This window comes from Ixodes scapularis, unplaced genomic scaffold (genome assembly GCF_016920785.2).
Source record: "Ixodes scapularis isolate PalLabHiFi unplaced genomic scaffold, ASM1692078v2 PGA_scaffold7__128_contigs__length_106722199, whole genome shotgun sequence".
NCBI lineage: Eukaryota > Metazoa > Arthropoda > Arachnida > Ixodida > Ixodidae > Ixodes > Ixodes scapularis.
In genome coordinates, this window is record NW_024609882.1 from 571,092 (window position 1) to 593,469 (window position 22,378).

The 22,378-nt window shown below is 49.2% G+C and overlaps 1 protein-coding gene across 1 annotated transcript in view; it reads right to left on the reverse strand.

Annotated features, from left to right (window-relative positions):
• Nucleotides 1-6,249: 6,249 nt before the first annotated feature.
• LOC8027358 (proline-rich protein 12) overlaps nucleotides 6,250-22,378 on the reverse strand; it is a 30,990-nt gene continuing 14,861 nt past the window's right edge. The window contains exons 4-12 of the mRNA XM_002407903.5: nucleotides 18,626-18,733; nucleotides 18,223-18,468; nucleotides 12,969-13,106; nucleotides 12,712-12,848; nucleotides 12,472-12,602; nucleotides 9,711-9,874; nucleotides 9,194-9,397; nucleotides 8,745-8,831; nucleotides 6,250-6,496 (exon numbers count right to left, since the gene is read on the reverse strand). Coding sequence (XP_002407947.4) covers nucleotides 6,446-6,496; nucleotides 8,745-8,831; nucleotides 9,194-9,397; nucleotides 9,711-9,874; nucleotides 12,472-12,602; nucleotides 12,712-12,848; nucleotides 12,969-13,106; nucleotides 18,223-18,468; nucleotides 18,626-18,733 — 1,266 coding nt within the window. The 3' untranslated portion in view covers nucleotides 6,250-6,445. The remainder of the gene's footprint in view (nucleotides 6,497-8,744; nucleotides 8,832-9,193; nucleotides 9,398-9,710; nucleotides 9,875-12,471; nucleotides 12,603-12,711; nucleotides 12,849-12,968; nucleotides 13,107-18,222; nucleotides 18,469-18,625; nucleotides 18,734-22,378) is intronic.

Sequence of the window (22,378 nt, forward strand, 5' to 3'; positions counted from 1 at the left end):
TCAGATTCTTGATTATATGGTAGATGCCTTCTTCATCGAACTCGACGGCTGACAGAAGTGGAAAGTTATAGGCAGAAGTTACAGGATGATTACCAACAATTTCTTTTGTAAAAACCAAATTGAACGCTTCATTAAGAATATTAGCACAGTTTTCAACATCGATGCTTATTCCATCCTCGTCAATTAAAGAAATTAATGTTGTTGGAGATGGATTGATAACTTTCCAGAACTGTTTTGGGGTGTTTATTAGCATATCTGGCAGACGTTGGTAATAAAATGATAGTTTGGTGGATTCTAAAGCAGACCTGTATGCTTCATCGGCAGAGTTGTATTTATTCCACGCAACGGGGGTGTTATATCTACTTGCCGACCTAAATAACCTTTTCTTTTTATTATTAAGACGCTTTAGTGACGAGTTAAACCATGGTGCCTGCGGATTTGACTTAATTAGACGCGTTGGTATATATAAATTAATGAGATCCCGCATAGCATCCTTAAATAAAAGCCAATTATCATTAACATCCCGTTGGAAAACCGACCTCGTAGGCATCGTAAAAATTTTGTAGTTCAGTGTTAATAGCTTCATAATTTCCCTCGTCATAAAGTGTTATTAGTTTTTGCTGAGTAGGACTCTTTTTAAATGAGAGCTTGATGTTAGCCAGTATTACTTGATGATCGCTAATACCGGGAAGGTGGAATATACTATCCAACGTTTCAGGAGCAGTTATAAGTACTAAGTCTAGTATAGTGGATGATTGGGAGGACACACGCGTTGCATCTTTTATTACTTGAGAAAGGGTTAAGTTAAGACGCATATCATAAAAATCACGCTCGACTGCATTAGTCTGTAATCCAGTAGACCAATTAATACCAGGAAAGTTGAAATCGCCAAATAAAAACATTTTGGCGTTACAATATTTACGCTTCAACAAAACAATGTGGTCGTTAAGAATGGGTACGAATGATGGGTCATTTCCCGGTGGGCGATAACATACTCCAATCAAAACAGGGGACGAGAAAACGCGGCAACAAATCCACAACATTTCGAGCGAAGAGGCCACGTTAATCAGAGAACATTTTAAATTATGGCAGCGATTAGGACACCGCCACCTCGCCTATCACTTCTGTCGGCGCGAAATAAAGTAAAGTTATTCATAAAAAAAAATACTTCGCTATCATCGACAGCTGATGATAACCATGTCTCGGTTAAGATGACGAAGTCGCAGTTAGTTGTGGATATGAGTGCAGAAATCTCGTCACGTTTCGGAATGACACTTCGAATATTAGTGAACAAAAACGATGTTTTCTCGCTTTTTGGCGATACACTTTTGGCCATCAAGTCAACGGGTGGTCGGGGGACTAGTTATGGGGAACATTCTTTTACCTCGGCAACAGAACTATCATAAAAATACCGCTTATCTCGAATAAAAAGTTTATTAAAACGCAAACTAAAGGCGCGTGATTTTGAGCGTGCAAAAGCAAGAAGGTGATTACGGGCTGTACGAACGGCTGGCGAAAAATCCTCCCCTACACTTATCTGCGTTCCCTCGAAAAGCCGCGCTTTAGAAAATACAGATTCTTTGGATTTACTTGACGCAAACTTCATAACTATCGGTCTGTTTTTTTTCGGAAGAAAAACGGCCAATCCGGTGGGCGCGCTCGATACTCGGTGGCTCCAGGTCAATTGCAAGACGAGTTGAACATGTATCAATTATCAGCTTTTCAGAATCTTGCCAAGATTCACCAGCGACGTCCCGCAAGCCGTAAAAAATTAAATTGTTACGGCGAGACCTGTTTTCCGCGTCGTCAATACGCGCTTCCAGGCAGGCAATTTTGTTACTCATTGAAAACATGTTAGACTGTATGGTCTGGACCTCAGTTGGAATTGAAGAGAAGGAAGAACATTCCTTTTCTAGACCACTTATTCGTTCGGAAAGGTTAGAAAGAGATTGCTCAGTAGACAATACTTTCTTTTTTATGGCCTGCATTTCACGTAAAAGTGAGTCCTGCCCTTCGCTTAGTTTTGTTAAAAGTGCGATGACGTCCAGTGAGGCCTGTGATTGCGTACTAGTAAGAGCCATCTGTTTCGACTGTTTACTGCGAGTAGTTGCGGTATCAGGGTCAGGTCCGGGGTTTACCTCGACATCGCCGGATAATAACAGGAGAGAGCCTACCACATCAATACACTCACAAAAAAGGTTCAAACAGCATAGTGGGCTCGGTAGCTGCATCAGGCAAACATTGCTAGTTTTTTTTTTTCGAAAAAAGACAGCGAGAGTTACGCACCTGCGTGGCGAAAAGAAGTGGCTCGTAAATGGCCTGCATCCTGACGCTGCCACCAAGCCCACAGAGCGAGACGGAAGATGCTCCCGCTTTTAAGGTTAGCGGAACGTTCGATGACGATGGTGGTTCTGCCACTGTCGATGAGCGGAGCAAATCAGCGAAGATAGGCGCCGAAACTGTCACCTCGCCGAAGCAAGGCCAAAAAGCGCTGTCGTCGATGGCGGGTGAAACTTGTACTTGATGCGCTTGAAAACCGGGCGAAGCTGATGACGGGCTAGTCGCGATTCCTTTTTTCTTCAGAGGTTTGTTTCACTGTATTACACCTGATTGACAATACCGATTATATTTTTCTGAAAGAGTAAATGTCTTAAGCTTTCAATTTATGTGCTTTTTATGCCAAAACGTTGAACAAAACAAAAGTTATAATCACTCAAGTTCGGCAAATATTTGTCAAAGGGACTAGGTTTGACCATTTTTATTTTACGAAATATTAAAAACTATTTTTTTCAATTGTAATTAAAAAATTGTACCTAAAGTGTAAAACAAGTAAAAAAAGTTTGATAACTGTGCGGCTCATATATGAGCGTAGAGGGAATCTCAAATATGCGACCTCTGACAATCGGCAAAATCTCAGAATCCGCTTTCGGCCAAATGAAATATAATAACTCGAGAACAACATTTTTTTCTTCAAAAACGCTTCCCATTTCGTTCTAATGAAGAATTAGCCCACAACATATATTTTTTCGAGAATTTTTTGAAGACCCAACATTTTTTCTTGCATGATTTGAGATGAAAGCACCCATATAAATTATGAAGCAAATCGCGAAACAAATCGTAAAACGCTATTTTTCCTGCCGCTCTGTCCGGCTCTGTCGACCTTTCTTTGCCATGCTTCTTTCTTGCGGGAAGACATAATATCCGAGGCCTTTTTACCTGGTGCTGTTATTGTAGCTCCGTGGCATACAACATGTGAAACCACCGATTGAAAACCGTGAGTCAACACCTGCTAAAAGTCTCGTGCTAACTCGAAAATTTCCAAACGCCGGGCGTACTATGCGCGCCGACGCGGCCGGAAAACTGGGGAGAACTACAGGTACCAGGATGCACCGCGGCAGCGGTGGCGTCGCGCAACTCCTCGTCAGATCGGTCTATTAGAAACTTGCTGAGCGTCATCGAAAACCACTAAATCAGTCATTTTCAGAAAGACTTTGAGCGCGTGAGAAGCGCAGTAGCGCACTAAAGTTACCACTCGTGGAGCAGGTACAAAGCTGGGGCTAGATAAGAGGCGGAAAAACTGCGCGGACGCCTTACCGCAACCGCTAGCTTTGTACCTGCTCCACGAGTATTAACTTTAGTGCGCTAATACGCTTCCCACGCGCTCAAAGTCTTTCTGAAAATTACTGATTTAGTGGTTTTTGATGACGCTGAGCAAGTTTCCAATTGGAACCATAAGTCTATTTTCATTAATTAAAAAGTTAATTAACGAATATTAATTAATTATCCGACTGATCGTTACGATTAGCCGCCTATAATATGTCCCCGTGGCCGTATAACTCACCTCCACAAGCGGCATAAGTGCAATTTTCACGGCTTTTTTAAAACAAATCTGTTAAGCTTAAAAAAGAACACCCTGTATATATATAGTGGTATTCTCGCTCATCGCTGGTCCAGAGAAAAGAAATCTAGTTCTCACATCTGGAAGCTCCACACTGTCAAGCGGTTGTCGACCTTGGCGGCACACAGTTTCCCAACTTCATCCGACGTGTCGGAGAGATCGATGGGTACAGCAGAGACCTGTACCCACGCAGATGGCAACTCGAATAGCGACATTCGTACGAAAAGAGCGCAAAAAGAGACGGGACACGCTATTTTAATACGAATCGCAATTACCAACTTGCCCAGCAGACCAAGATTTTACAATTGCATAACGAGTACACCACAATCCCCGTGATTTATGAATGGCAATATTACTGGCCTGCACAATGGGTAGCTGGCATCTCGCCTTCTCCTCCTCCGTCTTCGTCACTCGTGACCGTCGTGACGTCACTCGTGAACCTCGTAATGTCACATGTGACGCGACATCATTATGGGAAACGTCCCATAATGTAACTTGCAATGACGGCGCTCAAGCCGGAAATGGGCACCCAAGAGCTGCGCTCTCAAAGTTAATTATTCGAAGGCATATAGTAAACCAATTATACTGAACGTTAATGATTTTCCCAAATCGGCCCTTCGGCAGAAGTCATAACGACATTCAGCTTGTTTCAGTGCAATGTATACTTTTCGCAGTAACGACTTGGCCAGGGTTCCAAGAACCAGCCTACATTGCCGGGTCCTCGGACTGATGTTCCCGGAGATCGTTGGAGTATGTTTTCAAAGCTAAAGGGGCACTGACACATCAAAATCATATATTTTTTTATTGTCTAAAACGATGCAGATTATAGTCATAGACACGCAAAAAAAAAAACGCATCGCGAAAAAAAATTTTCCCGCGCGCGCACGCGCCTTTTTATTTTTGACGTTTATATTTCTCGCGCTCACCTCCTCGCTTCTTTTGATCGATGACGTCAAAAATCAGGAAATTTAGAAGCTTCGTAGGTAACATTTCTATAACATTTAATAACGGCAATCGTAAAACATATTTTTTAACGCAACTGCGAACGCACTACGGCCCCTCTTTTTGAAATACCGAAAATCAGATTTCGGTGTGATGTCGCTTCCTGGATTTGTATCCTCCCTCTGAAAACTTGGCGGCGCTCGAGCAGAGGCTTATCGGCCAGTCGGGGAGCAACCGGTTTTTCCCGCGCTAGCACCCTTCTATCCCGCCTCCTCACCTCCTCCCCCTCGCTTCGGGTCGCCGTAGCAACGGCGCGGTGGAGCGGAGGTCGGAAAGAAAGTCGAGTCGCCGGAGACCGCAAAATTTGACTCACTGCACCGGCGCGGATCGCGCGGGAACTTCAAATTCGGCATTTGTAAATTGTTTTTTTTTTAATAAAGAAATACTGAATTCCCAAGTTTCAAATTTCGAGGGTAATGTCCCGGCATCGTTTTCAATCGTTTCGGATAATAAAAAAAAATATGATTCTGATGCGTCAGTGCCCCTTTAAAGGCCGACCTACAAAAAGGTTTTGAGTCGGGTAGGGAAATCCACCTTGCCAGCCCTACTGCAATCTTCAGCCCCAACAGGCAGCAACAAAGGGAGTCCCCCGCCATCAAGGGGAGGATTTCCCTACCCTGCGGAAAAACGTTTCGTAGATTGGCCTTTAAAGTAGAAGGGCCCTCAAACTGGGAACGATTGAGATATAGATTCAAAATGATACCAGTCGTTCTCAACAGAAATGATGGAGACATTATTAACCGGGAGGGAGGACACGGTAGGGGACGATTACAATAACAAACAAGGAAAAGTAAACGGATACAAACCAACTTTGAGGCTCTAAAGGGAGAATAATCGACCCTTCTCACTCGGTGCATATGGTTGGGTAGCTTTGTGGGTCAGCCGGTCTCCATTAAAAACGGTTTTACCGCTCGACCGACTGTCTTTGGGGACCCCAAGAAGGACTCGATGGCACCCAAAGGGTCCCATTTGAGAATTCCCGCCGTACACGTTTGGTGGCATTCTAAAAGACGCTAAAGTGCCCTTCTATGTTCCTCGAATCACTCAACTTGAAAAGCGCCATTGCTACAAAAGTGCTTCCGAGCCCCTTTGTTTCGGGCGCTCTGGGTAAGCGCACGTACCGGAACAGAAATGTAGTTTACCCGCCTGGGCAACATGTTCGTTACAATAGCACCACTTTTATGTAGACTTTTGCGTACTAAACCACGCAATTACATAAAGCTCGCCAGACCTGTCACCAGGCTGCGAGGCAAGAAATCCCAGCACACTCCCCGGACAAACAACGTTTGGTCCAGACGACCTGAGCGGGCGGAATCGGAATGAAGTGGGTCGTGGACCGAGGGGCCCGCTGGGGGTAAGAGGTACGCTTTATTGATCCCCTGGCTACTCACTACAGAACCAAGTAGAATCACTCTTAGAAATAGAATATGCGTGACCAATGCAGTGCCCTGTCTGACAGGCCTCACATGAAGACGTTCAAATGACTGTACACAGGCGCGAGGGGCCTCGCCAAGGGGTCCCGCGGCGGGGGGCGTCGCCGGGCAGTCAACTCGGCTGCGTGCACGTCTCCCACAGGCCCTGAAGATCCGCAAACATCTGCAAGGGCCGGGAGCGCTATCGGGTTTCGGTCGGCGTTGCCCCATCGAGGGAAAGTTCCCGTAAAGCCAGCTCCCAGGTACGAAGTTCATTCGGATGCGCGTAATGCCGGGGAATAATTCAGAAATATTTCCCACATTTTACGTTCCGACTTTTTGGACACCAACTCGTTCGATATTTCGCGCCTAAAGGAGGAACTGCGACCTACCCGATAAAAATAGCGCGTACCTGCAAAGTTGGGAGAAACCAAATCCCGAAGAATTTCTAAGCAGGGGGGGGGGGAGCGGCGCTTTAAATAAGCGTAGGAATGCAAACGTATTCGTATACGTAGCGTATTCCTACAAGCTGCGTGCCCCGCTATCCTCCGCAGGGGCCAGCCGAGCAGCGGGTGTGAGCTGCTGCGGCGGCGCTGCTCCGTCGGTGCGCTGTTCCTCGGAACCGTGCACCGACTACGTTGCAGCCATTTTAAGAGCCGTTCCGCCGAGAAAATTTCTCTTCCGCTTTTTGTGGTAACAAACAACGCCGGCTCCGCTCCATGGGACGGCGAATGCTTTCGCATTAAAAATATTTGCAACAAACTTACACGTAGACAACTTCGTTACATTTATATCGCGTTGCTAATGCTAGCGAGATACAGCTGGGCCTCGCTATCATTGCAGCGGTCAGTTGAGACGGCAAAAACTCCTATTTTAAGCGTGGGAAGGGGGTTGAAGAGGGGAATTTGCATTTTCCGGGAGATTTTTCTGTCAACTGTACAACTGTACAAACTGGTTCAAATTTGGGAGTCTCTCGGGTAATATAAGACACCTTGGCAGGTACGTCAGCGCACATTCGAGACCAATGTTTCGGACAGTTCGAAAGTTCGATTTTTCGGACAAAATCGTCGCGACCGATCGGTGGGAAACACCGCCGAGAAGTGGCCATTTTGGATTTTATGTCGACTACGCACGGATTGGCCTTGCGTCGACTTTGCTTGGCAGCGCTACTCGAGTACTGCTAAGCCTTACTGCTAGGTGACGCTGTACGGTTTTTTGTTTTCTCTGTTTAGCCCGCGCATGATTATTATCATCAATGTTGTTACCATTTTGCTTTGCACATTCGCCATTTCAGTCGTGGACTTGCACCTCTCGTCATCTCAATAATGTCTCGGTGAATCGTGTATTCAGACTAGACTGGACGTCACTGCCCCATCCGCTCTTCCCCCCCGCAATGTGTCGCTAAGAACCGCGGGAAGTACTCGACCATAAAGCTAGAAAAGGAGGCGGCCATTCTCGAGCTCAGAGAAAGTTGCCCAACGCAAACGGAGGCCGAACGTGACACAAGGTGCGCAGGCGTAACCTAAAGCGAGGCACTATTTACGGCTTTTTTAAGCCCGCTTAGGCGCAATAAAGGCGAGCTTTTTAATCTGCCGATTTTTCTAACTTCTCTATAAGGCGTATTCCCCGACGAAATTTCATGTGTACCAAACTTCAGCATTCCGAGGATTTCCATGACCGCTCAAATGCATAGAGCGCGGAAGCTTGGATCTTACCACTGACACCGCTGACATCTCCTCAACCGGCTGCGACGTAATCCTTTACATCGGTAAATATGTTCGGAAAAACAGACTAACAACAAAATGGCGGATTGACGTCGCGCGCAAACACCCCGTAACTCGGACGTTTTTTCAGTCCCCGCGAAGTCCGAAAAATCGGAGAGCGACTGCAATGAACTCTCCCTCGGAGTTTCGCTTGCAAGAGGAGTTTCCCAGAAGTCGGCAAACGCAGGCTTCGGCCGGCCTACAGTCGCACAATTAGCTACGCCTCGGAGTACCTTAGCCGTTGCTTAGAATTACCGTTGCCAGGAGGAGGCCCCATCCAAATCCCGTCCTCCAGAAACATTCAAACAGTTTGCGACGAGGCGAGACAACGTCGCCCGAGCCCCTCGACGCTGCGTCTCGCGTAAAGTTAGTAATCTGGAGGGAAAGGTTTTCTGCGTCGAGGCCACTTCCCAACGTTGGGGCGTGGACGTCCCGTGGGTGGTCCCAAATCAATGGCGATGCCTTAATATATGCGGGAAAATGGCAAGGTCTCTACCTATTGTTTCTCTAGCTATATCTCGTACTCGCTCGGGATCCCGCGCTCTGCTCCCGTCTCCCCCCCCCCCGGTATCTGAGGCCCGGGAAAAGGCAATCCCTCCGCACTAGGCAACAAAATGGCGGCACGCTCGGGGAATGGAGTGGGTTGGCGACGAGAGGGGATGCACCGACCTGGTTGACCCAGGCGTCGTCTTGTAAACAACGCTCCAGGATGATATGGGACTCCTTCAACTTTTGCTCCGTCTGCATGCTTGAGACCTGGAGGACAACAAACAGTCCATTTCCTTTTTGCCGGAGAAATGCCGCTTTCTTTATTAGATTCCCCCGCCCCCGCGATACCGCCATCGTGGCATCGCCCAAATCGTTGGCATACTGGGTGTTTCCCTTTTCAGGCTTAACACTCTTTTTAGAAAAGGCGCAAAAGCTACTCAACGCAGTCCGTGCAGGCGACGTAATAGGGGGCTAATCATCGCGATACGTCGGACGGCTGACGAATATCCGTCGATTAATTCGTGAAAATGTGGTTTCCACGAGAAACCTACCGAGCTTCGTCGAAAACCACTACATCGGCCAAGTTTCTAAAGATTTGAAGCGCGTGGGAAGGGCGTTGCGAGGCCCACCTTGTCCTTGCACTTCTGGAAGGCGTGGAACTTGTAGTGGTGCAGCTGGCAGTAGGAGCCCAGGGGCTGGGCACAGCCCAAGCAGAGCCGGAACGTGCGCTTCTCCTCCTCTTCCTCCTCCGCGGACGTCTCGGTCAGGTCCAGCTTGTTGTAACACGTCCCGGAGAAGTCCACCATGCGCGTTGCGGGCTCGATGCCGCAGCCCTGTTTTGGAACGGCACCCACTGCAGCGACGTTTGCGCCGCTAGACGTCCACGGAGGCTGACAAAACGCGAGAGCCTTTTGGGTGCAGCTCCAAGAGACAATCGATCGAGGAAAACAAATACTTCTTTGAAGCGGGTGGCGCACGCCCTGGACAAAGTATCTGGGTGCTCCCCCGTGGCACTCTACCCAACCGCCGGCTGCTAAGAACCCGGTGCGAGCACCCTACGGCTCGCAGCTAAATGTAGCGGTCCAAGCGTTCACCCAAGAACTACGACAGATGGGAACAGGGGTTCAAAAACTCTGCGCGACCCACCTCGCAGGTGGGGCTGGTGTCTTCCATGTCGGACACCGCCACTTCCGGGAACAAGGTTGCCGCCTTCCACAGCTCCGAACTCCAGTTGCGGGCGTCTTTGAGGGCGCTGCACCGCACCTCGTTCTCGCCGTCGATCGTCTGCATGTTGCTCAGGAAGTACTCGTCTGTCGGCGAGAATGAGAGCCACCAAAATAAGCTCTTTGTCTCGCGAGGGATCATGGTGGACGCTGCAAGCTCTCCGAGCGTTGCGCGAGGCAGCGATACCGAGGGCACACACACGTTCCTAGCGCCGAACCGGCTGGGAGCGTTCCCCGCAGTCCGTTGCGAGGTGAAGCCACACGCAGCTTTGTCGAGACAAGTTCGCCCCCGGGACTCGAATTACCGATGCCGTTTTGAGAGCCCCGTCGTTGCCTCCATAGCTTTAAAACAATATCCAGGCGGCAGCTGCCGCCGAGACAAAGCGCTACGAGACCCCAAAATAAAGTTTTAGTTACTAGAAAGACGAATCCTCTTAGAAAATTTCTAGTGCCTCGTGATGTGCAAAACTTCAACTTATGCTGTCCTGAGATGCGTGTTGTGTGATTTCAACAATTTTAACTTGAAAAGAATTTGGAGATTTTAATTTTTTATGTTTTTTTGTCTAACCAAAAGGAATAGAGAAACCACCCCTTTCTTTTAAAATGTTGAGTTTTCTTTGCTGGCCCTGAAAGGAGTTTTTGGCTGGTTTTAAATTTGCACCGAACCTGAGCGCACTGAGCGTAGAAACTTAATGAAACTTTTCCTTTCAGAAATTTTACTTTATTTTAAAAGTTATAGGCAAACTAGAATTACAAAAACAAGCAAGAAATAACCTCCTTCAAGACGTCGTAGGTCCTGGCTTGAGTGGCCGTGAGCTAGAGGAGGCGTAGTGAGCTCAGCGAGCGCTCACGGCTGCCGCACTCCGTGTCGACGGCTCGAGAGGGCGCCACTAAAGCGCGTGTTGGATAGGCTGTATGAAGCGGGCGGCCAGGGCGGCTCGCGTTGCATTTGCTGCGCAATTAAAAACTAATTCGGCATTTGGCATGACACTTCATTGGCCGCAAACAACAGCAAACACGGGGTAAAGATCAGTTCAGAACGGGAGCCACTTCGCGCTGCCATACTGCCAAATGGCAAGATCGCCAGCCAAGCCCGCGCCAAAGGCCTTTGGAACCCTCGGAACCGATAGGATCCTCGAGCCGGTACACGACCGCAGCGCTGCCACGTATATCCGGTACCTTTCTACATTCGCCGTTCGTTGGTGCCTCATCTTACTAGCCCTTTCTAGTATGCGCCGTTTTTTCCGCCGCTTGGTGGCGAGTATGATGAGAAGTCATTTTTTGTTTCCGTACTTTCTGAACTGCATTCGTTTATTTTCTGATCTAAAACAGTGAACAAAAACTACTTTCATACATAATTGAAACGGTTCGCGATACTTATATTTTGTATCTCGACTAAAAAAGAGCTTTTAGCGGCTCTGACCAGTACTAAGGCCACGACGAAAGACGTCACATATCGTGCGCTTTCGGCAACACGGGTCGCCCTCGTCGGTGGAGGTTTCCGCGTCGTCCGGTTAAAATAGGACGCGCCGATATTTAGTTGCTCTCTCCGTGCCCGCTGGATTGCCCGAACCCCAAGAGACGTGGAAACCGCAAAAAAGGTGGACACTTAAATATGATTGCCGGGCCCCTTTAATAGCGAAGCAGAGAATGGAAATATTTTGCAATTTGCAGCCACGAAGTGGCTGCAAATTGCGTCCCTGTTCCCAGCCACTTCGTGGCTGGGAACAGGTACGTGACGCACGCTTGGATGCATTGTAATAAGCTGGCAAGATGTGGCGTTATGTCCTCAATCAAATGCCATACTTTATAAATATTGTCGTTTCAACGTGAGTAAATGCGTCAAAAACCTCGTATCATCAACCAAGTTGCACTGTATTCAGCTTACATGGCGCCATCTGCCCGACGTGAAAACAACTATTCCTCCCTCGAGCCTCACCCCGTTACTACTAGGTCAGTCGAACTTCCTCGTGGAACGGCAAGCTCTCCACACCTCCGCATCGCTCAGACCAAACTTCAAGGTCACCACATGAATTGCAAGCAGACGCCGCGCACAGAAGGCTCTGAAAGAGAACCCAACCAGATTCCTCGGTGCACTCGGGAAAACATTGCTGCGCACATGACTCGGAAGATGAGCGCACAGATTAGCGCAATGCTACAAGTACAGCCGGCTGAACTCGCAACGAGCCAAGGTGCTCTTGATATCGCGATGGTTTCGTTTTTGTCGGCGGTGGAATGCTTCGGTTCGATTATACGTCGACCCACCCACTTCAGATTTTCAGAAATCGAAAAATGGGTCGACCTGCATTCGCGTAAATACTACCCCTTTTATTTGACCCAAGTCCAAACATTGCTGCACGGGCCCTTTAAAGCACGATCAAGGTGGCAGTTAAGTAGACAACCTGAGAGCACCGTGAAAATCGAATGCAACCTCGTTGCTTGATCTCCACTTCGCAATAACTGCCGAGCGTTCGCCGAAAAAAATATTTCATTCGCAGACTTCCTTCGTGAAACGAGTGCCATTCGAGGTCATGTAGACAAAGCTAGGAGGAAGCTATTCAAAAATTCCGAGCCGCCCAAATTTGTTTCCTCGATTTCCCCCCTTTAGGGATGATTCCCTCCGGGAAAATATTTTTCCCCAATGAGAGGGCAGACTCCTGCGCTCAGGGGGGGGGGGAACGCACCATTCTCCTTGTGGACCTCGGAGAGGAAGTTAGGATCCAGCACGTGACTCAGCAGCGTCTGCAGGTACACCTCATACTTCTCCAGAAGGTTCTCCACAGTCCGGCTGGCATTCCTGGCTTCCGTTCCGTTCCTGCGTCAAGGCAGGACAACATCGGCGGTCGCCCTCTCTGTCCGGTCAAAAGAAGCTCGACACCCCCCCCCCCAAAAAAAAAAAGAAAAGCAGAAAAGCTGCGACTCACTTTTCGCCGCCCGTGCCACCCAGGGCATTGCTGTGGATCTCCAACACCTCCACGACGGTGGCGGATCTGCTGTTCGAGTGCACGCGGACCGTGATACTCGTGTACTTGGCCTGCTCCAAGGGGTTCCACGCCGAAAACTGAAAGGCAAACCGGAGACTTTGTGGCGACAGCCCCAGGAGCCAAAACGAACACAACCAGTATTAGCGGCCAAGGGTGTCGCCGTAATCGACCTTCCTCGGACGTTTCTAGAAACTCACGGAGGAGATGTTGCGGTAGAGGAGGCGGTCCCCGGACTCGATGGCCTCGAAGCGCTGGAGCAAGGAGCGGCCCTCGATGCGCCAGATGGGAGGCCGCGTCTTGCTCCTGTCCGCCACGGCCAGGATGTAGTCGCCCGTCTGCGCACGTCCGTCGCCCACGATGACCCCACGCTCCACAAAAACCTCCCGTGGCTGGCTGCCCATGCCACTCGCGAGAGCCAACCGTCACAATACCCCGTCGGCGGAGGACGGGGCTCCAAATATGACGACTCGAGAAAAGAGCACCACATTCGTTGTGCAACGTGCCACGACGCGGACCGTTTTTTCCTAGCTGCAAACATATTTTCAGCCACGCGTCGCCGGCCCAATTCCCCACACAGATTGCGGAGACTGGATCTCACGTGTGCTTTGCGCTCAAACAGACATTCCAAATCTTTCGGAGTGTATAATATAAAGAAACCGAAATGAATGGCAAAGTCCCATCGTCGGCTGTCTCAATGAAATCACGGGCAAGCGAAAGTCCCGCTGGGACCAGAGCTTGGTTGCGCGCGGTGGCTTTTCCAAATCTCGTTTCTGAAGGTTTTCTCTATGGCGTGTTGTTCGCTCGTGCCTGCAAATAAGCAAACGGATTGAAGTCCCAACATTGTCGATTTATTCCTCGGCGCTCGCGAGCCCGGTGGTACGAGACTCGAGCACTTTCTTCCATCTCTTCCATGGAGAAAAGCGGCGAGCGTCAAAAGCTTGCTCACGCCAAACACGCAGCTCGAATTTCGTGGATAAGAATCGGGAAAGAAAAGATTCCGAGGGAATATTTCTCGGCTCGCATCACGTTCAAGACCACTTGTTTTTACCCCGTAAGCAATTTGAATCTGGCGACGGAAAGTAGCGAAATGATGGACATTCAGGGAAAACTGAAGTGGTTCTGTATTAAACAGAAAAACACTCAAATCGTCTTCATACGGCCTCCACAATCCCAAATATCACAATCCTATTCCAGACTGATGTGCCCCACAAGAACGCTTTCAAAATAGGGCCCCCTTCTTCTCTTCACGTTCGGTGAAAAGAGGGAACCGTGCGCTACAAAGTGCTAGGCATTTCCGTGCCTTCCGTAAGCCTCGCCCAAACAGACAGAAACGCCTTCACTAGCAGCATGCGCGAGGCAGTTGGAACCTCTGGGTACGACGTCACAAACGGCGCTTTGTTTTTCATTGTTTCTCGCACAGATCGGTATATTTGGGCTCAATGCTCGTGATACGCAAATTCACGGGGAAAAAAATATGCTAGAATTCACCTCTAACTCGTTTTTTTCAAGAACCTTTTCAGTTTCCTTTCAGCTTTATTTAGTTAAACTTTCGACCACATCGCTGGAGGTGCCACGAAAGTTGCAGCCATATTTAATACGTGCTTTTGCAGAGTTTGGTTCAAGAACGATCTAACAGATGGTCGCTTCCGGTGAGAAGCGACCTTCAAAAAAAGTTCCCCGATGTGCATCGAACCATTTTGGATGGTTTCCCAAGCAGTACTCAGTCTTAAGAAATCCCCCGAGCGGTCTTGCTCACGCTTCGTTCCCGGAGGGCTCGATCAATGCTACCGTGCAGGTTATCGTGCGGCCGTCCGACGCCAACGACGATCCAATTGGGCGGAGGTGAAACACGGTTCAGCAAGCTGCCAACCGGTTTCTCCCGCCATTTAGTGCGTAAAATGACAATACTAAGATTTTTTTCGGACAAATTCATTTTTTTGGACTACTCGAGAATTCAGACTTTTACTCGAGCCTCGCTCGGCCCGAATTATCGGTCGAGGACCGCACACAAAAACGGGGGACTCAAAGTTTGGACCAATCGTCGCTTGAACTCCGCCATTTTCTCCATAGTCCCCAATTCGCTTCGAAGTTAACGCACCAACAAACATCGTTCAACTAGTAACTCATAGATTAGGCCAAAGTGATTTTTTTTCCCCCAAAGTTATTCGATTGACAAAATCTAATAAATAAAGGACCAACCAAATCCTAAAAATAGGAACCCTACGTTTCGAGGCCTACTCGGTCCTTCTCCGGGGGTGGCTATGGCAATGGCCCTTGAGGAACGGCATTGTTCCTCCTCTCAGCGATATGGCAGAGCCCGTTGATACAGACTGTAGGCAAAGTGGCACCTGGTTGTTTCCTGGCATCATTTGAATCTGCCTCAAGGAAAAGTCTATGCAGGGGGTTCTCTGGTTCAAAGCAAACCGGTGGTCTTTTGACGTCGCAGTGCTCAGCAACTGGCTCACACGGTGTTTGGTGGTCCTTTCGTTCCCGTTCTTCGTCTCGCCAACGTAGCCGCTCGCGTTTTTTTTGTTTCGGTGGGTGATCTCTCGGACGAGGCGGATCACCCGCCAAAGAAAAAACGCGAGGCGTGGAGAATGAGGTGCAAACGTAAGTGCACTTATCGCGTTTCGCCCTTTTTGAGGCACCACTCGACTATGTGCCACACCGAGACTGCGCAACTTTCACAAGGTCTCCTCTTATTAGAGTGTGAGCGTAAGCGGGAGTTCCTCCGCATCTTCGGTGTTGGAGCAAACTCCGAATTCTCGCGTTCAAGACGGAAGGTGTTTGAATGCGGTAGATGATGTACGAGTCCTTTTCCCGAGAGTGTGCCAAATGAGAGGATAACAGACGTCCATAGGGCGTCCCGAGTCACCAGGCTCCGTCTAAAATGGACCGTAAGAATCGATGCCTGCACGCAGCAATCTAAACGTTTTGGCAAAGGTGTATTTCACGGGTCCATTTTTTCATATTGAATTGCAAAGCGTAGCTCCGCATCTGTAAAAAATAGGGCCAAAAAACTTGCCAGGGTCTACGGCGGGCCACACACGACTGAGTGGAGTGGCGGGGCGTGCTTGGCACACGTATTGATAGATGGCGCTACCGCCTTATTCGGACCAGTCGCGACGACCGTCATTTAGTAAAATGAAGATAATCTTTTTGTCGCGTACCTTCGGTTTAAAAAATGCAAACAATAAAAGCAAAAACTGAAGCTAAACAAAAAAAATGCGGTGTCGTAACGACAGATTTTTTGCTACCGACGTATTTCGTCCGCGTGTCGTCCGCTTTATTTCGCTGGGCGGCTACACCTTGAAACGCTGCTCCCGACGCCATCTATCAATACGAACGCCAAACGCGCCCACTCGACTCGGTCGTCTGCATCGCCGTCCGCTGCTGACCCTGGCAAGTTTTTCGGCCCTATTCAGGGGTGGAACTCCTGAAATGTATTTGGGAGCAGCCAAGGGAGTAGCTGAAACAGCTGTTTTGGAGCAGGTTGGGAGCAGCTAGAACTACACCCTGGAGAAGGCTAGGAGCAGCTCAGATCAGTTTTCATTGCGCCTACACTTGTCTCTTAGACAAGCATGGGAGCAATTTCAATTGTGCTTAGCAGCACAGATGAACATGAGTGGTTAGGAACCTAGGTAAATGGGATGTAACAGATGCGAAAACTTGGCCTTTGTAAGAACCAAAAAGCAAGTACCATATGTTTCTGAAGAGCCATCCCACCTCGTTCGGACCACCGTAACAAGTAGGCGTGCCACATTGTCGCACTAACTTGCTTTTCCATTCATTTATCCCAAGGACTAGTAACGAATGGAACCACCTGCCCGCCTCCATCGCAACGACTAGCGACGACTTCACTTTCAGATCCGCCATTGAGTGTTGCGTACTTTCTCTATAACCTGCGTTGTCTGCATTTTTCATTCTCTGTTAAATTTCTGAATTAACTACCTGTTGTTGGTTTTTATGTTTTCCACCACTCCCTTCTGCAACGCCCCCTGGGCCTTGAAGGTACTGAAATAAATAAATAAGTAGTGTCCTTGATATTTTCTGAGTGGCCTTCAGCTGCTCAAAATGCAAACCAGTACTGCTTATAGCACAACCCACGCGTGCTTGACGTAGTTATTATATGTGCGAACCACGTGACGTGCGTAAGCAACGGACGTGCAGTTGCGCGGAGGAATAGGGCAACAAAGTTTGAGTTTATCCTATTGTGCAACTCAATATCGAAGCAGCAGACTACGATTAACGAAGTTATCGTATCTGAAGCAATAAGCGGGAGCAAGGTTAAAGTACGCCGAGCAGATCTGTCGCTCGCGTGAGAGCTGCTGGCCGGCAAGGTTTGGGATCGGACTGCGTTTCAGTTCTATCAAATCAAGGTTTATCTTGCAGGAATGCGGTTCCAACTTCTAACGGTGAAGTTCTAGAAGGAATCTTTTGCTAATGGGTTTTCAACTGGTTGACGTCCAGAATCCGGGCCGCAGAGCCTCGGGCAATCTGACGCTTAACGACTCGACCTCACCTCGGCCGACTTGCTTAACCGCTTATGGTCGAGGAATAACAATCCAGTCGCAGGTGACGTAGCGCTTGGAATCTGACCCCCCGAGTTTTTTACGGCGCTTCCGACTCGGGATAAACGGGGAAAACAAACAAAACAAAGGATTGCAAGGCCGACCAAGCAAAACGCGCCACTTGTTGCCAATCGAGTCGATAAAAACCGAAACCAAGACAAAATACAATTTCTTTGGCGCACGTTGGGCGATTTGGAGCATAATGGCGAAAGGTATTGGCTGTGGTGCAGTTTCCACAAAATGGCGCAGGATGGCGCAGACAAATGCATCTGGCGCAAAATGGTGCAAATGGCACAGCCGTTCCACCCCTGTCTATTTCTTACAAAAAGGGAGTGATGCTTCGTAATATTACGAGAAAAAGGGACCCGTGAAATACAGCTTTGACGAAAAGATTAGATGGCTTCGTGCAGCCGTCGATTTTTACGGTCCAAGGCCCACGTTTGCAAACGGTGAAGTGATGCTGCGAAGGTGAGCAGACCTTTGGGCCTCTCCGTGCCAACATAACGGGGAAGAAGCGGGGTATATTGAGGGAGGTTTGGTACCCGCCCTGGAGAGCCAAACGTAATCTGGACGGCGGATCAAGCGCCTAAACGTGCTCCTCGCTTACGACCAAGCTCCACCTTAGGGATCTCTACAACGCCGGCGCCATGCGTACGACGCTTGGAATTACCGTATTCTCTCTTTCTCGGCTCGAAAAGCTTCCCCTGGTCGCGAAGGACCATTTCTGTTCTCTGGATCTGGCAAAAAGCGCAAAGCCTCGAGCGAGGTGCAGTTCCAGGGCCACCTCAAAGACGGCATGCCAGCGGTACGAGCAAAATGCTTTAACCAAACGGCGCAAGGACTCGAGGCACGAGGTGCGGCCGGGAGGACGCTCGCTCACCTTGAAGCCGCCGCCGTCGGCCTTGATCTCGAGGGGCGCCGCCTCGGCCTTGCCCGTGGGGGCGGCCCCCGGGCGCCGGGTGTAGTCCCTGCGCACGGCGGCCGGGTCCCCCTCCGTGGGCAGCTCCACCTTCAGCTGCAGGGACTCCGGAGACCCGCTGTCGGGAGCCAGGTCAATGCTCCCGCCTCCCTTGCCGTTGGGCTTCTTGGCGCCGCCCTTGCGCGCCCCGGGCCGGGCCGGCTTCGTCTGTCGTAACGGAGAGGCCGCTTAGAGGGACGCCCCAACAACTCCTTTCGTTAGGCGCCCCCAGAGAACGGCGCTCAGAAAAATGGACCGTCTACATTGCCTCCGACGCTGCGCCGCTCGTCGGCCCGTAAGACCGTGCCGCGGCCCAAAGTCCCACCTTGGCCGGCTTGCCTCCCTTGCCGCGTCGAACCGGTTTCGCATCCGGTTCGGGCTCGGTCGCCGCGGGTGCGGGGGGCGGCGCGGCGACTCCTGCTCCCGCTGCTCCCTGCAAAGGGTCGAGCGACACCATCTAGAAACCGGGGAGGTACGCTCGAGCGACTCTTCCACTGCATTCCAGCAAATAAGCCGAACAAATGATTAAAACCAGACTTTGCAGCTTTCGAGGTGCTACGAGAGCTCTAGCTAGTCCTACTTAGGTCCTTAAAAAGCATCCTATCGTCTGCTCAACACGGAGCGGATGACTCGCACCTATAAATACGAAAGAAACGTATAGACCACACGCGAGATTAGAATGGCACAAAATATCGTTTTACACTCTCTTTTTCACAAGGACTGCCGAAGGCTCGTTGCTAGAAATTGCCGTGACAACTCACGATCGTTATTGTATAGCTAGGAAGAATGTAACGAGACAGCTTTCTGGGAAACATACCTCTCTGTTTGTTTATTACGAAGAATGAAAAAGTCCTCGTTTGCTCTCATGTGTTCGGTGCAAGGTGGATGCCTCTGTTACACGTTGTGCGCCTCAGTTCTATCATGACCCTGAGGATCGACGCTGGTCCTAAGAGAAGAAAATATTCTGGAAAGACAGCTTTTTCATTTTGAATAATAGAAGGCCAATAATTTTACCTCGCATACTCGACGTTACACGAAAAAGGCGGATGAAAGCTCTTTTGAACGTTGTGTTTCACATTCTTTTTTAAACGAGTAAGTAATTTGCACCGAAGAATGATTAAAAAATATTTTAGCAAACCTTTCGAAGGAGCAGTCTTCTGCTTTTTCACTACAAGACAAAATACATAAAGTAAACTTATCACACTTGCATACTTCATTTCATGTTGCGTTGGACCGCAGAGGAAGGCTAAGGGCCTCCACAGCCAATCATGTGCCAGTTTAGAAGCAACGTCACCCGGCTCCTTGGCTGTGTATCAGTGCCCGAGTAAAAATAGCCCTGGTTGGAAGTCTGGCGTAGATGCGGTGCGGATGAAACGTTTTTGTTTGCTCAGTTTCCGAAAATTCAACCCTGGTTTACTTGGCTTGATTTACCGCGCGAGGCAAGTTTGAGTATCTCTGGTGATGATGGCTGGAACCTCTTGATGTACCCAGGTTGATGCGCAGCTGTGCTTCATTTTGCGAGTGGTGTCGATGGGATGGCACGATATGCTATCACTACAGCCCTGCACGGATAACGGTTTGAGTATCCGCATCTGCAGACTTTGTATCGGCATCCGAACCGCATCTGCAAACTTTTTACATTATTGTATCCGATCCGCATACTTTGTATCCGTATCCAAACCGCATCCGCAAAATGGGGAACCATGTTGATGTTCTTGCTAACCACCCGAGGTTACAATTACGTTTAGACTAGCAAAATCAGTGGCAATCACGCCGACCGCGTTCTTCCCCGCCGCACGCGGAATCGGAAACTTTCACCTGTGGCCCCTTAACTTTCCCCTGAAATCTGAACGACTAAGAAAAAAAGTTCTTAAAAAAAAAAAGTTAGAAAAGAGAGGAGGAGAAGCAGTGGTAGGAAGACAAAATCCTTTCTGTGAAGTCACCGAGCGTATGCGGCCGCCTCGAGTCTCACACGGTGTTTTGTGTCAGCCAGCGGGCAGATGCGCCGCTAAGTCAGAGTCCAAGGCCTGATCGGATCGACTAACGTGTTCTTCGAGAAAGACCGCTGCCTGCAGGCGCCCAAATACATATATTGAAAGAAAACATGTTTTTTTCTTTTTGCTCGGGGCGGCTACGTAGGTTGCGAGCGGCAGCCCCTGGCATTGCTGGCGCTCTGGCGTCGTAACCGGACGAATATGAATTACCAGAATTTCTTGGCTAGAACTCTAAGCATACAAAAAAGAAACGGGCAATTTAAGGGCTGCCTATGGGCGTGCGCCGCTAATTTTGAAACTTTGCAAGCCGTGGCGCAGGGTCGCGCTCGCTGTCAAAGCATTCTTTTCTTTTTGGTATCACGACCACACCACTCTCTGCGGAGAGGGGGAGGTTTCTTCTACTCTCTTGTGACTTGTTCGTTTAAGGTTTTCTTTGCCCGAAAAAGTTTTCCGCTCTTTCCCCGACAAAGAACGAGCTTTTTCGGCACGACTGATGCCCTGCATTCTTTATTTTTACTTTTTCTATACATAACATTTTTGACGAGATGAAATGCACTAGCTGAAGCCATCTTCAGTAAGAATCACATCTTTCTTCGGATCCCTATCGTTTCTTCGAAACGCATTTTGTGGAAATACGTTTCGTGGACAACTTTTCACGGACACACGGTTCATCGATGCTGTACGTTTTGTGGGCACGTGCCCCTGCGACGCTTTGTCGACAACTTATTTCTTCACTAAGCCGCTAAAAGCTAGCGCGCGATTCACTAAGGCGTGCTTAACCAAACCATGTCCCCCTCCCCCCTGTAATCCAGGCGAGACGCAAAAAGTTGGTTACGAAAATAGCAGGATTGTGTGCAACGAAACGTCTCAGGTTTTTCGATGGAACGAACACGGGAAGCCTTTCGATGAAATGTTGCATGTCGACGAAGCAATCTGTAGATCGGGGGTGGCCAGGACAACCCGGCCTAAGAGCCGCAAGCAAAACCACGGAAGTTCCCAGAGCCGCATGGAAGAGGAAAGGGACAAACTTTTGTCCAGAGCAATAGATGAAATTCATTCAATGTACACGAGCCAAAAGCAGTCTGTAGGTAAGGTAGTAGTAGCACTACCAAGCCGCAACCTCTCTTTCGATTTAAAACATGTTCCATTTCTCTTTTTAAGGAAGTGCTTGTGTGACCGGGAGGGAGGGAGCTGCGAGCCGCACTTTAACACGTGAAGAGCCGCATGTGTCTCGGGAGCCACAGTTTGGCCGCCCCTACTGTAGATGAAACATCAGTCGACGGACTGAATGCCACTGGACAAAAATTTAGATCCGGATCCACGGATATCTGCAGCCGCAACCCCTGACATCCGCATCCGATCCGCAATCCGCCAAAATCCGTCTAATTTTTATCTGCAACCGCCAGTTTGCTGCGGATATCTGCGGATAATCTGCGGATATGCAGGGCTCTAGCTATCACAGAGGCCTTGGACGTCGAGGGGAAGCAGGGTCCGCAGAAACTCTTTGCTTTTTGTGGCATGCCGGAAAATTAAACGGACAACGTAGGCCTGGACAATGGAACGTCGACTCCGACCCAAAGCCCTCGCAAAATGTCTTGCCTGCATGGACTCGCAGGCCAGGAATTGTGTGTCGGATATTAAAGTGACAATGCCGACTACCCTAAAGACTCACTAAAACTGCACTACAGGGAGCTGTTGGGAAGCAACTGATGAAGCACGCGCGGCAAAATGCAACTGGTTTTGTCCTTTTTGCAATGCCAATAAAAGCATGTGGCACTGACAAACAAACATCTTTTTGCCCGCGATACCAGACATGTTGCCACTGGCACTTTTTGCACTCATTCACCACAGCTCAGACTTCGTTGAACAATTGCATCGTGCGATTAGCTCGGAGGTTCCGAACAAAGTTTGTAATACACGCCGAGAACAATGCTGCGCTTCTCTTACAAATGTGGATTTTTTTCCAAAACCGTTCGGAGGCCAGCCGGTGAAGGAAACGCAGGAACCTCCGGCGGCGACGGGCCTGCCATCATAAGCCATTACGGCAAACGATAGCTCATTTGGTGGGTAATTTAACGTTTAAA